Source organism: Protopterus annectens, chromosome 5.part0 (genome assembly GCF_019279795.1).
Source record: "Protopterus annectens isolate FY-2018-M chromosome 5.part0, PAN1.0, whole genome shotgun sequence".
Lineage (NCBI taxonomy): Eukaryota > Metazoa > Chordata > Ceratodontiformes > Protopteridae > Protopterus > Protopterus annectens.
Window position 1 is genome coordinate 290,328,241 of NC_056735.1, and position 13,929 is coordinate 290,342,169.

Sequence of the window (13,929 nt, forward strand, 5' to 3'; positions counted from 1 at the left end):
AGGTTAAAAGCTAATGAGCTAACAATATTAATGCAAGTATGTTCATAGGTAGGTACTAGGCTATCTGCCTGAAGGCATTTTTAAGCCTAGCCAGAGTGTGTTGGCTTTCGCCGCCCCATTGATTAATTAACTGAGCCTCTGTCAAGCAGAGCCAATGAAGTGATCCCAGGGGTGTATTTTCTGTTACCCATCCACTCATCAAGGCTTCTCTTGAAGAGTGTTAGTGAGGGGCTCTGCCTAATGTAGTTAGGAATTGTGTTCCAAAGCATGGGGAGTCTCTGTCGACAGGAATCTATCCCTCCAGCATGTCCTATTTATTGTTGTGGCGAGGTTTAGCTCACTAGAGCATGTGCAGTGACTTGGATTTCTTTAGGTGGAGCATGTCCATCAATTCCAAGTTGGACATGGCTTTGTACATCAGGCAGAGATCATCTCTGAGTAAGCGATATGCCACAGAGTACAGCTGGAGTTTTTTCAGTCGGGCTGCATAGGACAAATGTTTGAAGTCAGTAATCCTCTTGGTGAGCTGCTTTTGTGGTCTTTCCAGCTGTTGGAAGTGTCTTGTGAGGTACATCCCAAATGGGGCATTGTACTCTATGATGGGTCTGATGAGTGATGAGTACAGGGGCACTATAAACTCTTTATTTCTAGATGCGAACCCCTTAGTAATTAGATGGGCCACATAGAAGGATTTCCTAACTACTTTGGCAATATAATTGTCAAAGGAGAGATTACTATCTACCTGGGTCCCCTGATCTCTTATTACCTCTTCTGTATTAAAGTGGCTGCCACCTATGTGGTAATTTGTGGGTTTTGTTTTTCCCAAATGGGATGACTATGCATTTTTTGGCATTTAGCTTGAGGCCATGACTTTGACACCAGGATGTCCGTGTCAGCTGGAGAGTCAATTATGGCTCCCAGTTTGCAGTCATCGGCAAACTTGGTTAGCCATAGTCCTCCTGTGTTTGCCTGTACTTCTGAGAAATATATGCCGAACAGTAGGGGTCCCAGAACCGAGCCTTGCGGGACACCACTTGTGACTGGTTTAGAGTTGGACCTAGAGCCTGCTATTCTTACTGTGTGAGTTCTGTCTGTAAGCCAGTTGGCAACCCATCTTGTGACATAGGGGTTTATGTTCAGGCTGGTGAGTTTTTCTATGCTACCCGAGTGAGGAATGGTGTTGAACGCCTTGGCGAGATCAAGGTAGGCTGTGTGAACCACCTTTCCCTCATCTATGGCTGTGGTGACTGTCTCGAAAAAGTCAACCAGGTTTAGTAGGTATGATCTGCCCTTAACAAAGCCGAACTGGGTTGGGTCAAGTGTTTAGAGGTTCCCAATGTCTTTGTTAATGAGTTCCATGATGATGCGCTCCATAGCCTTGCAGACCAGGCTAGTCAGGCTTATGTGGCGATAGTTACCAGGGTCAGTTGTGGCTCCTCCATTGTGGAGCGGAATAACCGTTGCTGTGCGCCATTTTATGGGCACATAGCCTGTGGAGAGGCTGAGGTTGAACAGCGTGTTTAGGTGGGGGGTTAGTTCGTTCTGTAGTTCGTGCAAGACACAGCCTGGGACACCATCTGGCCCCATTGATGCTGTGTTTTTGGCTTTTGAAAGGGCTGTTTTCACCTGTGCTTCAGTGATTTCTGGGACACTACACTTTTCTGGCACTGTTGTGGGCCCTTTTGAAGGTGAGAGGGATGTGAGGTTTGCACTGAATCTATCTGCCAGGATGTTGGCAATATCAGTAGGTTCAGTAATATTTTGTGCTATTTTGCACTAACTCAGAGCATATCTGCGAGCTGCCACTTAGATTCTTAACATAGCTAAAGAAGGCTTTGTGGTTATCTTTCGAATCCTTGGCTATTTTTCTTTCGAAGTTAGCCTTGGATGATTTTATGAGGGACCTTCGTTTCTTACTAATACTGATCAGGGATGTCTTTCCTTCTTGGGATTTGCTTTTTCTGAACTAGTTTCCTCCTTCTGTTGCATAACCTGTTTATGGCAGAGGTCCACCAAACTGGTTTCCTTCTCTTAGGGGAGTGAAGTCTTGGTCTTGCTAGGGATGGCACGATCCATGCATCCTTGTAGGTGCTCAGAGTGCAATTGTAAAGGATTCTGCATCTTGGGCAGTGTTATCTTTTAGCGTGGGGGCTGTGAAACTTACCACCTCTGCCTTAAGTAAGGTGAAGTTTGCTTTAGAAAAGTTTTTCACTGTGGTTTCCTTGGTTGGGGGTGGTGGTGGGGTGTGGACATCCAGGGTGATTAGTTTATGGTCTGATCTAACCAGTGACGGGTTGACCTCCGGTACGGAACACCTGTCGCCCATGTTGGTGATGACCAGGTCCAATATGTTGTGGCCTCTGGTAGGGGAGTTTACCAGCTGATCCAGGGCATTTGAGTTGATAAATTCCAGGAAGCGCTGAGCCTGGGAGTTTGTACTCAAGTAGTTTTCCTAGTTAATGGTAGGGTGATTGAAATCGCCCAATATCAGGGTGTTCGGTAAGACCTTCATGTTTTCCAGTGTCTCCAGAAAGGCGGAGTGGTGGTCCTGGGTCATGGAGGGTGATCTGTAGCAAGCCACAATTTGCACTACAGATTTGCCCGATGTTAGTTGCACATGGATAATCTCAGAGGTATCATGCTGCGCCACTAACCTGGAGGTGTGAGTATCCTTGATGAATATGGATACACCCCCTCCTTTTGTGTTTCGGTCCGTGTTCTGTGGCCGAAATGTGTGGTATGAGTTGTAGCCCAGTAGTGCTGAAGTACTCTCTGGAGCCTTGAACCAGGTTTCAGTTACTGCACAGATGTCGACGTTCTCCATACTTAGGAGTGCTTTGAGCACATGCATTTTGAGATTTAAACTCCTGGCGTTGAGTAGCATAACCCTCATTTTTTTACTTGTGCTGTTTACGGTGGTGGGTTTGAATTTAGAGCTTTGCCTAAAAAAGGCACAATGGGGGCAGCAAGAGCCTTGGCCAGTATTCGAAAGCCAAGGTACACTTTAGCTTCTAAAGAAGGTGATTGGAATACCGGCACCATGGATATCGGACTGTAGCCATACCTCTAAACAGTCTAATGCAAGAAATCTGGACAAAGCCTGACATAATTGGGGGGGGGGGGTGGCGACAAAGGCTGAAAAATACAAACAGATTTTAAATACTTCACTTAGAAAGGTGGCAGAACAACAGGACTTGTCTTAGCATGCATTTTTCTGAAGAAAATGAACTCAAACTCAAATATGTCATTATTTAGTGACTTCAGTCCTCAGATAATTCCAGTGATTTGCCAGAAAACCATATACTTTATGAGAAACGTAACAAAAATATGGACAGCTGAGATATATTACCATATCTTCTAATTCTGTGTGTTATTTATTAATCTTCATGACATGATATGGTGTCACACAGTAGAAAATATCTGCCAGAACTGAATAAATACATCTGCAGAAGTGTAGAATATATCTGCTTTCAACAGATAATGTATTTCAAACTACAGAAATATAACTCGGTACAAATCTGGCTCAGCTGCAACCAGGAAGAATACTTCAATTTCAAAGAAACTTAACTAGAAACTGTAGCAGAACTAGAACTCTGTATCTTGAAACTGCATTTACTCTCTTAATACAGGTGTGCCAGTCAATAAGCCTGAAAAGTTTCAATGTGCTACATTTTTTGGAGAAGAAATTATAAAATTGCTTTACCTGGTACCTCTAACTATGCAAGATGCATCATTATTCCTTTATAATAAAGAAAATTACATATAATACAAGCAATCCATTTTAGAATATTACGACACAAAAGGTCCAGATTGTTGTCTTTGATGGGGTTTGTCTCCTGATTTCAATCACATAACTATTCAGCAATAACTAATCATCCAGTAAAGAAAAATGGCAATATAAAATGTTCCCTCATTTTAAGGTGAAGATTATGATGGTGAACTTTACCCCTTGTGTATGAAGGTACTCAACAGTCTTTGTTATTGTATAAAGGACAGCACTAGCTTCCCGTTCAGAGAAAAATTTTTGTCTAAGAATTTTGTCCAGAAGTTCTCCTCCTTTCATGAGTTCTGTTACTAAATAAACATACTTTCCATCATGATACACCTGCAGAAAAACAAAGAAGATCCTTTAGACAATGCAGACATACTGTTAAATGATGCACTAAACAAATTATTAAAATATACAACAAAGAGCTTTAATGTTTAATTTGGAATTTGTTAATTTCACTTGGGTTAAAAGCATACTTGAGATTTCCTAAATATTATAACAAAAACAAATTGATATTCCCACTAATATGATTTACTGAACTTCAGGTTCTCTATCAATTATATAAGAAAAGTTAAATCAAAAATATGCAACTACGGCATATGGAATGGGAGATTATATCAGCCTGCAGCAGGGACGTGCAGAACTCAGATTCCTTAGACAATGAACAGGATAGGGCAGTACATTGTTTCCTGTTGAGATTTAAACTCCTGCAAGAAACAAATTCAAAGACTTGGATGGATATGCCCACTACCATAAAGGTCAAATTCTTAAAAAATGATTAACAGCAGATGACAGATGTAAATACTTATATCAATAGACACTTAAAATAGTTGTGAAAACCACATAGGAGCTTAACCCCCCCTCCAAAAAAAAAAAAAATCAATGCACCCTGCCCATGGGTTTGCAATTCTTCAGCTGAGCTTCTTGCATTTTCAAGTAGGGGTGTACAGTCTATTTCAGGGATGAATTCATAAAAACCCATTTGATCATTCTCTAGTTTTGCACCAGGACTGGATAGGCTACCCTCTCGTTTACCTGGGGTCAATACCTATTTTATCTTTTTCCAAAACCTCCTTAAATACTGAAAAGTTCTGCTAAATACAGAAACAGTCACCAGGCTCTGAGGGAGGGGAACAATAAAGCCATGACTAAAAACCAGAAGCCAGGGTTCATCTGAGTGCATGCCCAGATGATCTGTGTCTTGGCAGCCCCCTTGTTCCTCCTATCCACTGAGCTTTGAAGTGGATCATAAGCATCTCAATACCTCTTATGTGGCTGGCCTGAAATTCAGGCTGGTCTGGCAGCCTTACGTTATGTGCGTCTGTCCAAGGAAATTCAGGCATCTTAAATGCAGGTCTTGGTTTGTGCTATGATGACCAATAGAACACTCAAGATTTTCATATATCAGTAACCTAATATATGAACTTTCAAAAAACACATTAAGATTAAATATGAAAATCACAACTTGCAAGACAGAAACAGGATGCATGGGACTGAGCACACCCTTTTAAATGGCACATGGCAGTGTGGTTCATACATGCATGGCACAAGGGCTTTTGACATCTGAAGATCTGTCAAGAGAGGATTTTTCAGGAGTTTCCAGCTGCACACCTCATTGCAATCAGCACTTCAAAAGAAGATTCAACTCAGAGGTTCAAGCCAATGGGTGGTAATTTTCAAACTGGTTGCACCCAAATGGGTAATGCACAGTGAAACTTGCAGTGATGCAGCTCATACCTCTCAACCTCTTACAGCAATAAATCTGGACAAAGGTCCAAAAATAGGGACCAGTTTTAAATATGTATCTTATAAATGTAGAAAGTTGCTAGAACAACAGGTTTTTTGTTTGTCTGCATTTTTCTACTCAAATGTCTATCATTATTTAGTGACTTCAATCCTTAGCGATTTGCCAGAAAGTCATAAATTTTATGTGGAACAGACCAAAAATCTGAGGCAAAAATATGGACAGACTGCAAAAATCCAAACCGTTGAGACGCATCATGCAGCTCACTCTTCCCCCTGTCCAAGTGTTGGTGTTTGAGCTATCGCAAATACCCCAACATTCAGGATACTGGTAAGTGCACAAGAAACCTACGAGGCTGTCTGAATGATGCCCACCCTAACATCTCTTATCTCTGTGGTTATGCAAGACTCCCCACTATAAAGGAAAGTACAGTTGTGTAAAATCTTGCCATAACAGTAGATGTCCTTCTCTTCGCTGTTGCAGTATTCTTTACCACTAGGGATCCCCAGCCAACACATCAGGCCAGTATACCAAAGGCTTTAGGTTGTAATTGGTACATTGTACGTCACACGTATGCTCCCCAAGCATGGCATAGGGCATAAAGGTGACGTCTGGATGTACCAGCCTCAGAAATGAAAAGGCCCAGTAGGAGCAACATTCTAAGGATACAAGCAGGTAACAAGTACATCACGAACAAGAAAAGGATCAAGGGAGGACAAAGGTAGTAGTGAATACTGCAACAGTGAAGAGAAAGACATCTACTGTTACGGTAATATTTTACACAACTGTACTATGTCCTTCCATATAACTGCTGCAGTATTTTTTTACAATACGGGGTACTACAATAGCTCAGGAAGAAGATTAGGAGAGGAACAGCCAACAGAACCCTCAAGAAAGCCATGAAAAATGGCCCTAGAAATCACATCTAACTTACAGTGTTAGGTAAAGGTATGTACAGAAGACAAAGTAGCTGCCTCAAGAATAGAATTTGTAACTAAACGCTTTAAAAAGGCACCAGAAGAAGCCAGAGCTCTAGTAGAATGAGTCTTAATAGGAGGAAGCTTCCTTGGAAGGAATAACAAAAATAAACGTCATTAGATATCAAAGAAGAAAAAAAGCCAAATCTAAAAACCTAGGATGAAAAGGAACAAAAAGCTGCTCAGATTTATGAATGGATTTCCTTTTATCTAAACAATATCTAAGTTGTCTATGCAAATCCAAGATGTGAAGAACCTTTACAACAGCAGATTGTGGAGAAGGAAAAAAACTGGGCAAATGAATAGACCGATTAAGAGAACTCATTTACCACCTTGGGGATACAAGAAGGATTAGTATGAAGAGACATGCTGTCCTTATGAAAAAACAAAAAAGGAGGAAAGGGTCATAAGAGCTTGCAGCTCAGACATCCATCTGGGAAGAGTAAAGCCCAAAAGGCCAGTTTTCCAAGAACAGTGTTGTAAGGAAGCTGAAGCAGTAGGTTCAAAAGGAGTCTGAATTAATTTTTCTAAAAAAAATTAAGGTCCCAGGAAGGAGCAAAAGGCTTCCTGTGAGGCCTAACGTGAAGGACACCTTTAAGAAATTGTTTGGTCTCAAAACTAGGGGACAAAGGGGGAGTCAAAGGCAGACAAGCAGAAATAGCTGACAGGTGAGCCTTAAGAAAAACAGGCCAACCCAGAATTGAGCAAATCACACAAATAAGAGAACCAAAGGAACATCCACGGTAACAAGAAAGGCACCAGATAGAAAATCTCTTCCATTTGGACAAATAAAGTTTTAGTAGTGGGTTTCCTGGCCTCCTGCATGATTCGAAGCACGTCCTCAGAAAAAAGGTGTCTAAAGGGAATCAAAATCCTATCATCCATAGTGTCAGTTGAAGAGTTGACAGGTAGGGATGGATGACGGATCCCTTATCTTGTGTGAGTAGGTCCACCCTGTGACTTAACTTGTGATGATTGCCCTTGGCTAAATGCAGAAGAGGAAGGAACCAATGATATCTGGGCTAAAAGAAAGTGACCAGCAAGATTTTGGGTGCATCCTGTTTTATCTTGAACAGGACTTTTGGTATGAAAGGAAGGGAAGGGAAAGCATAAAGAAACATGCCCTTCCAAGAAAAAGAGAGGGTGTCCACCTTCCTGGCCAGAGGACAAGAAACTCTGGTGCAAAAAGAGAGGCAGTTGTCTGGTTAGAGAGCAGGCAAACAAATCCACTTCAGGAGTACCCCACTGGTGGACAACGTCCAGAAACACATCCCTGTGAAGCATCCACTCATGTGATTGTGTTATGGACCTGCAAAGAGAATCTGCCACTATGTTCTGACCTGAGGGATTGTAAACTGGCTGAAGGGTCATCTGATACTGGACAGCTAGATCCCAATACCAAAGAACTAGTCTGCACAGGAGATAAGACCTTGTACCCCCCTTGCTTGCTGATATACCCCATGACTGCGGCATTACCTGGGAAGAGTCGTGCAGTCTGTGGAAGGAAGAGAGAATTAAAAGCCTGAAGAACCAAAAGAAGGGCTCTCATCTCTTTGACAATAATGTGGCCTTTTTCTGTTGAGGAGAACAAAGACCACTCACTGTCAGAGGGCCAAAGGAAGACCCTCATCCCACATCCAAGGCATCTGTGAAGAGTTTGTGAGAGGGGACTGGAGGTTGAAAAAGAATACCTGGGTTAAGGGATAACTGATGAATCCACCACTGAACCTCCAGCTGGAGACATGGAAGAATAGGGACTAGAAAATCTAAAGAACGAGAATGTTGAAGCCAAACTGACTTCAGAAACCACTGGACCTTTTTCATATGGAGCTTGGTAAGAGGAAGCATAGGAATGGTGGATGCCATGTGACCCAGAGCCCTCAGAAACTCCCTAGCTGTCTAGGAATCAGAAGCTGGAGAAGCAGTGAAAAATGTATCCTGCAAGGCAGCACGAACAGGATGAACAGCAGAGGACCCAGGAGACTCCCTAGTACCCTCTTCTGAACATCAGACACCCTAAGCACAATCCCATTTAAAAAATTCCATCTATAAGGAAATAGTGTCACCAAAAGAATTCTCCTCAAAAGGAGAGTCAGACTCTTCTTCCTCAGAACCGCAATCTAATGCAGAAGGAATCTGACAGGAATAAGTTAGGGATTCCTCATCAAAATCTGCATCATTAGAGAAGTCTTGCTCACTAGACCTCCTATGAGGGGTAGGAGACCAAGAAGGAGCAGAAACAGATACCCCCCCTGTGGAGGCTTTAAAGCCATAAGGGCATTAAACAGGCCTTGAGTGAATTTTGCCATTCATTCTGAGGGTCTTTAAGAGCAGGAGAAATATGCATAGTTTTTTTGCTTATTTCTAAGAGAGACGTCAGCCTTAAATACTAGGAGTCTCTGACCCCCAACGACATTCAATTATCGTAGTCAGCATCTCTGCCCTTACTAAAATCTGAGGAACACCCCTAGACACTTCAGTAATTATCCACCACAGGTCCCCCTGAACTTCTGAAGTGCATGTCTGCAAGGCCTCCATGGACTATCGTGAAGCCAAATTCATGCCAGCCTCCAAAGCAGTCGCGGCACAGGAATATAACAAGGAAACTAGATGGTCCTCAGGGCTTTCACTAGCCTCAAGAGAGAAACGTCCAGTGGAGGCAGTACAGCAGAATCATCTGACCAAGCTTTCTTGGTCGTCTTCTTCGCAGACAGCAGATCCTCAGGCTGGGAAGATCCTTTCCTAGTGTCCTTGCCCAACAGTTTATGTCTCTGGTTTCTAAATAAATAGCTAAGGAAGAAAGCCAACTATGCAATATCTTAGGGATGAAAACTTGGCACAGGGCATATGATCATAGGAAGCACTTAAGTAAGATAAACACTGCTTGTGACTATCTTTATGGGGAATCTTGTCTGCCACAATAGCATTTCCCGCTTTCCGGATGACATGAAACCAACAACCAGAGCAAGTCAAAACAGTGATGACAAAAATAAAAAACCTGAATGGGGCACTTAACTGAAACTGGCTTGGTAACCAACAGACAAATGAGCATTCAGACCAACGATTCAAGATGGCTTTTGGACTGTCGGCAAAGTTGTTCGGAGAATGTTACATCTGGACATCACCTTTATGCCCTACTCCATGCACAGGGAGCATACATGTCACATATGGCATACCCCGTTACAACCTAAAGGCTTTGGTATACTGGACGGAAATCGGGCCACCCTTGGCAAGAGATCCCTATTGTAAAGAATACTGCAACAGTGATATGGAATGACATCAAGAGTTCTGGTCTGACTGAGGGAAGCTTGATGGTCAGCAAGCACTGGGACAACACATTAAAAAACATGTGACTGAAGTTGCCTTAAGTAGCAGACAGTGAGCAAAGTGTAGTCTCCTGCCCCTTTGCCTGGGTTCACGTAATTTACCCTCCACCCTCACCCCCCACCTGCTGATCTGTGCCTTGGCTGCCTTCTTACAGCAGTTATCTACTGAGGTTTGAAATGGACTATAAGCATCTCAATACCTCTTTTCTGGGTGCTCAGAAAATTCAGGCAATTCTGACAGGCACTTCAGGCATCTTCAATGCACGCCTTGGTTTTTGCTGTGAAAACCAAAGGAACACACTAATTTTAAATTTTCAGTAACCAAAAGTGTGAACACTCAAATCACATGTTGGAATGAAATATGAAAAGCACAAATGACAAGACAAAAATGAGAAGCACGGGGCTGACAGTACCCTCCTAGATGGCGCACAGCAGTCTGGCTAATATATACATATATCACCCATGGCACTGTATGATCTCTTAGGAATTGACACTAGGGGATTTCTCAGGAGATTTCAACACTTTACCCCATTGTAAAGAACCCTTCTAAGCAAGGCATGACTTTTTGCTTAACTAAAAGGTTAGCAGGAACTTATACAAATTAAGGAAATTTAAATTTTTTTTCCCCACTTGCAAATGTAGATAATACCTTATCCCATTTCTCAAAAGGGGTGCACTTACCTTATACAGAAAGCTCTTGATGGTGTAATGCCTTCTGGACCACAAGTGGATGGGAAATGCATCAAACACATTTTTTACCATATCAGTAGATCCTTGAATTTGATCTCTTCTTTGAAGGGTCCATAAAATGTGTTTACCTTCTCCATCAACTAAAATTAGCAAAAAACAGAAGAGCCCATGGTTATCTACATCCCTGTAGATTGATTTAACTTCTCTGCTCACTGATGTTCACTAATAAAAGATAAAATCCCATGACTGGGGACATTCTTGCATCCACCATGTCATGCTGCACAGCAATGTGTGGGATACATGAAGATGCTTACCCTAGGAGTCCACCAGCTCATTTTCTAGCCACTCAATAATCATCTTCCTGCTAATCAGGAAATAACAGTGAGAATTCACATCTAAATCTCTGACAAGTAATACAAAAGAATGTTAATTGTCTAATGCACAGGAACTCCTAAAATTAAAGCTGGATGGAAGACACAGGGGATGGAGGGAGTGTACATCTCATCAATAAAAGGTGGATCTTCCAACCAATCAGCTAATACAGTATGAATGCAACAGTTGTAGTCAACAGTGAAGACCCTACAAAAACTGGTCCATGGCTGGAATGAATGCCAAGCAGTAAACTACCTCTATAGAAGGAATAAGACGACTTTTTAAAAACATACGACAAATGAGTCTTGAAGTACTGCCTTTCCACAAAAAACCCCAATCTCTATAGTAATGTGAAAATAAAATGCTTGGTGAAAGTATGTACTTAAGACCAAATGGTTGGGACAGATACAAGAATCAATCAGAGGAGGTTAGAAAAGACTGAGAACAGACTGGTAAAGCACTTTAACAGAGAACAGTAGGGCACCATATGTATGGCTCCCAAGTATGAAACAAAGTCCAAAACATTTAGGATTTTTGCTTGGAAGTCTGCATAAGTATTTGTAGTCCCCCAGCAAAAATTAAAGAATTTTGCCTCAGGTAGATAGGCTCTGTGAATGGAAAGAAAGATATAACCAAGAACATATTTTTCGGGTGTAATGAGTGTTGGCAGATTTTAGAATTCCTACAGAATACTCTCAGAAACACTGTGGCAGCAAATAGCTGGAACTGAGGAAAATTATTTTGTGTTGAGACATTGCTTTAAATTGCCTAGACAAAAAAAAAAATTTCTAGAAAATGGAAATTAAAATCTAAACCAACTGTATTTCAAGTAGTGAATATTGCAAATGAGATAAAAGAACTTAAGTAGAATGCTTAGAATAGGGAAGGTGCAAATTGCATAGAAATAAATGGAATTTATGGAAACAATATATGCAGAATAATGTTCAGAAGAAGGAATGAGGTTTAACGGAAGGTAGAAATTGAGCAATTTAGGTAACACTGGACATAATTACAACTATAAAGAAAGCATGTTAACACGGTTGTGATTCTTTTCTTTTCTATTAATTTACATATGTGCCTAAGTCGTCATCATCAACCCCCCTTTTCCCATTTTCTACATGGGGTCGGGTGTTATGTCAAGTGTTGCCATCTCTCCCTATTCAATGCCACTCCTACCTTCTTTGACACTCATGCCTGATGGTTACAGCTCTTTTCTCACACAATCCATCCACCTCTTTGCTGGATGCCTTCCTTTCCTCTTGCCGCCTTCTTGACTGTTCAAAATCAACTTCACTAGATTGTCTACTGCTTTTCTGCAAATGTGCCCAAACCAACTAACTGGTTTTCTTTGACCTTTTCTGCAACCGGGGCTACTTTGGCTTATTTCCTCAATCCTTCATTCTTCCCACAGTGTGCATCCAACACTTTTCTCAGTCACTTCATCTCCATCACCTTCAGCTTCCTCAACTGCTCTGCCTTTACTGCCCAGGTTTTTGTACTATACAGTAGTACTGGTTGCACCACTATTTTGCACACCTTACTTTTCAGCTTCTTTGGCATTCTTCTGCAGTACACTAACACCTCACACACTCTGCCAGTTGGCTGTAGCCCTTCTGATTCTAGCTTTGACCTCCATATTCAGACTTCACTTCTCCTCAGCCATCCCTCCCAGATACTTAAAATTGTTAACATATACCACTATTTTCCCTTCTATCTCAACTCTCAGCTTCTTCAGAACTCCACCATTTGCTGCCATCACAGCTATCTTATCTGTACTCAGTTTCATCCCATGTGCCTTCAGTTTTGCATTGCATTCCCTTATCCTTTGTCAAAGTTCTTACTGAGAGTCTGCCTGTAATGCCACACTGCCCGCATACTGCAACTTTGCTGATCTGTCTCCTCTGACCTGTTTGTTAATGTAGTCCCATTACCTGTATGAACAGCAATGGGCTCAGAGCCAAACCCTGATGCACACCCACTCCCACTGGAAAACCCTTCTGTGACACAGAACATCGTTCCTACTTCAGTCATTGGGTCCTTATACATAGCTTGTACTAACTCCAATGTTTCTGGGATTTCAAACCACCACAGGACTACCCAAATCAGCCTTCTGGGTACCCTGTTATATGCTTTCTCCAAGTCTAGGAATGTCCAATTGGACTCTTTCCTCATCTCTAGCTCCTTCTCCACTATCTGTCTCACTACAAACATTGAGTCAGTTGTGATGCTTTCTTCTGAATCCGAACTGCTCATCTCCCATCTTACTTTCCACTACACTGCGTATTCATTTATCAATCACCCTCTCCAGAGCTTTTATGCAATGTTTCAGTAGTGTAATACCTCTGTACTGCCTATAATTGTGAAGGTCCCCTTTGTTCTTGAATACTGGCACTAGTATGCTTATTCTCCAGTCACCTGAAATGCACCTTTCTCTCCGCATTGCTGGAAGTATCCTCTGGAGTAATTTCTCCCCTATCTCACCCAGCACCTTTCATCATATCTGTTGTGACCTTATCTGAGCCTGCTGCTTACTACGGCGGGCACCTCCTCTTCTCTCATCGTAGGCAATATCTAGGGCAGTACAGATTCTGTGGGGTTTTCTTCATTCAGAAGCTGAAGGAAGTACTCCTTCCATCTGCCTTTGATGTCCAGTGGACTGGTGAGTAGGTTGTTGCTAGCATTTCTTATGAAGGGTGTCTATCTTCTTTATTTTTCTGTTACAGCCTTGCAACTGGATATAGCTTCTTTGTGCCAACTACTGACTTACTTTCCAGAAAATGGAAGAGTGACTCTGATGCTTGTTATCTCCTACTGCAAATCCTTTTTGAGCTTTTTTGTTCGCCAACTGGTATTCCTTCTTAGCCTTGTCCATTTTTTCCATCTCTCACTTTTACTTGCACGCCACCTTTCTTTTGATGAGTTCCTGGACCTCTGCATTCCACTACCAGTTTTCCTTATGTACCTTATTTCCATACCTGGCTCGGCTGCATATCTGTTCTGTAGTTCTCACGCATACTGTTTTGAGGCGCTGCCATTCTTCTTCTTGAGGTG

General features: G+C 42.0%; 1 protein-coding gene across 1 annotated transcript in view; it reads right to left on the bottom strand.

The window, feature by feature from the left end:
* Positions 1–13,929, bottom strand: part of RPS6KA3 (ribosomal protein S6 kinase A3) — a 1,945,113-nt gene that overhangs the window by 466,102 nt on the left and 1,465,082 nt on the right. The window contains exon 17 of the mRNA XM_044072275.1: positions 3,947–4,105. Coding sequence (XP_043928210.1) covers positions 3,947–4,105 — 159 coding nt within the window. The remainder of the gene's footprint in view (positions 1–3,946; positions 4,106–13,929) is intronic.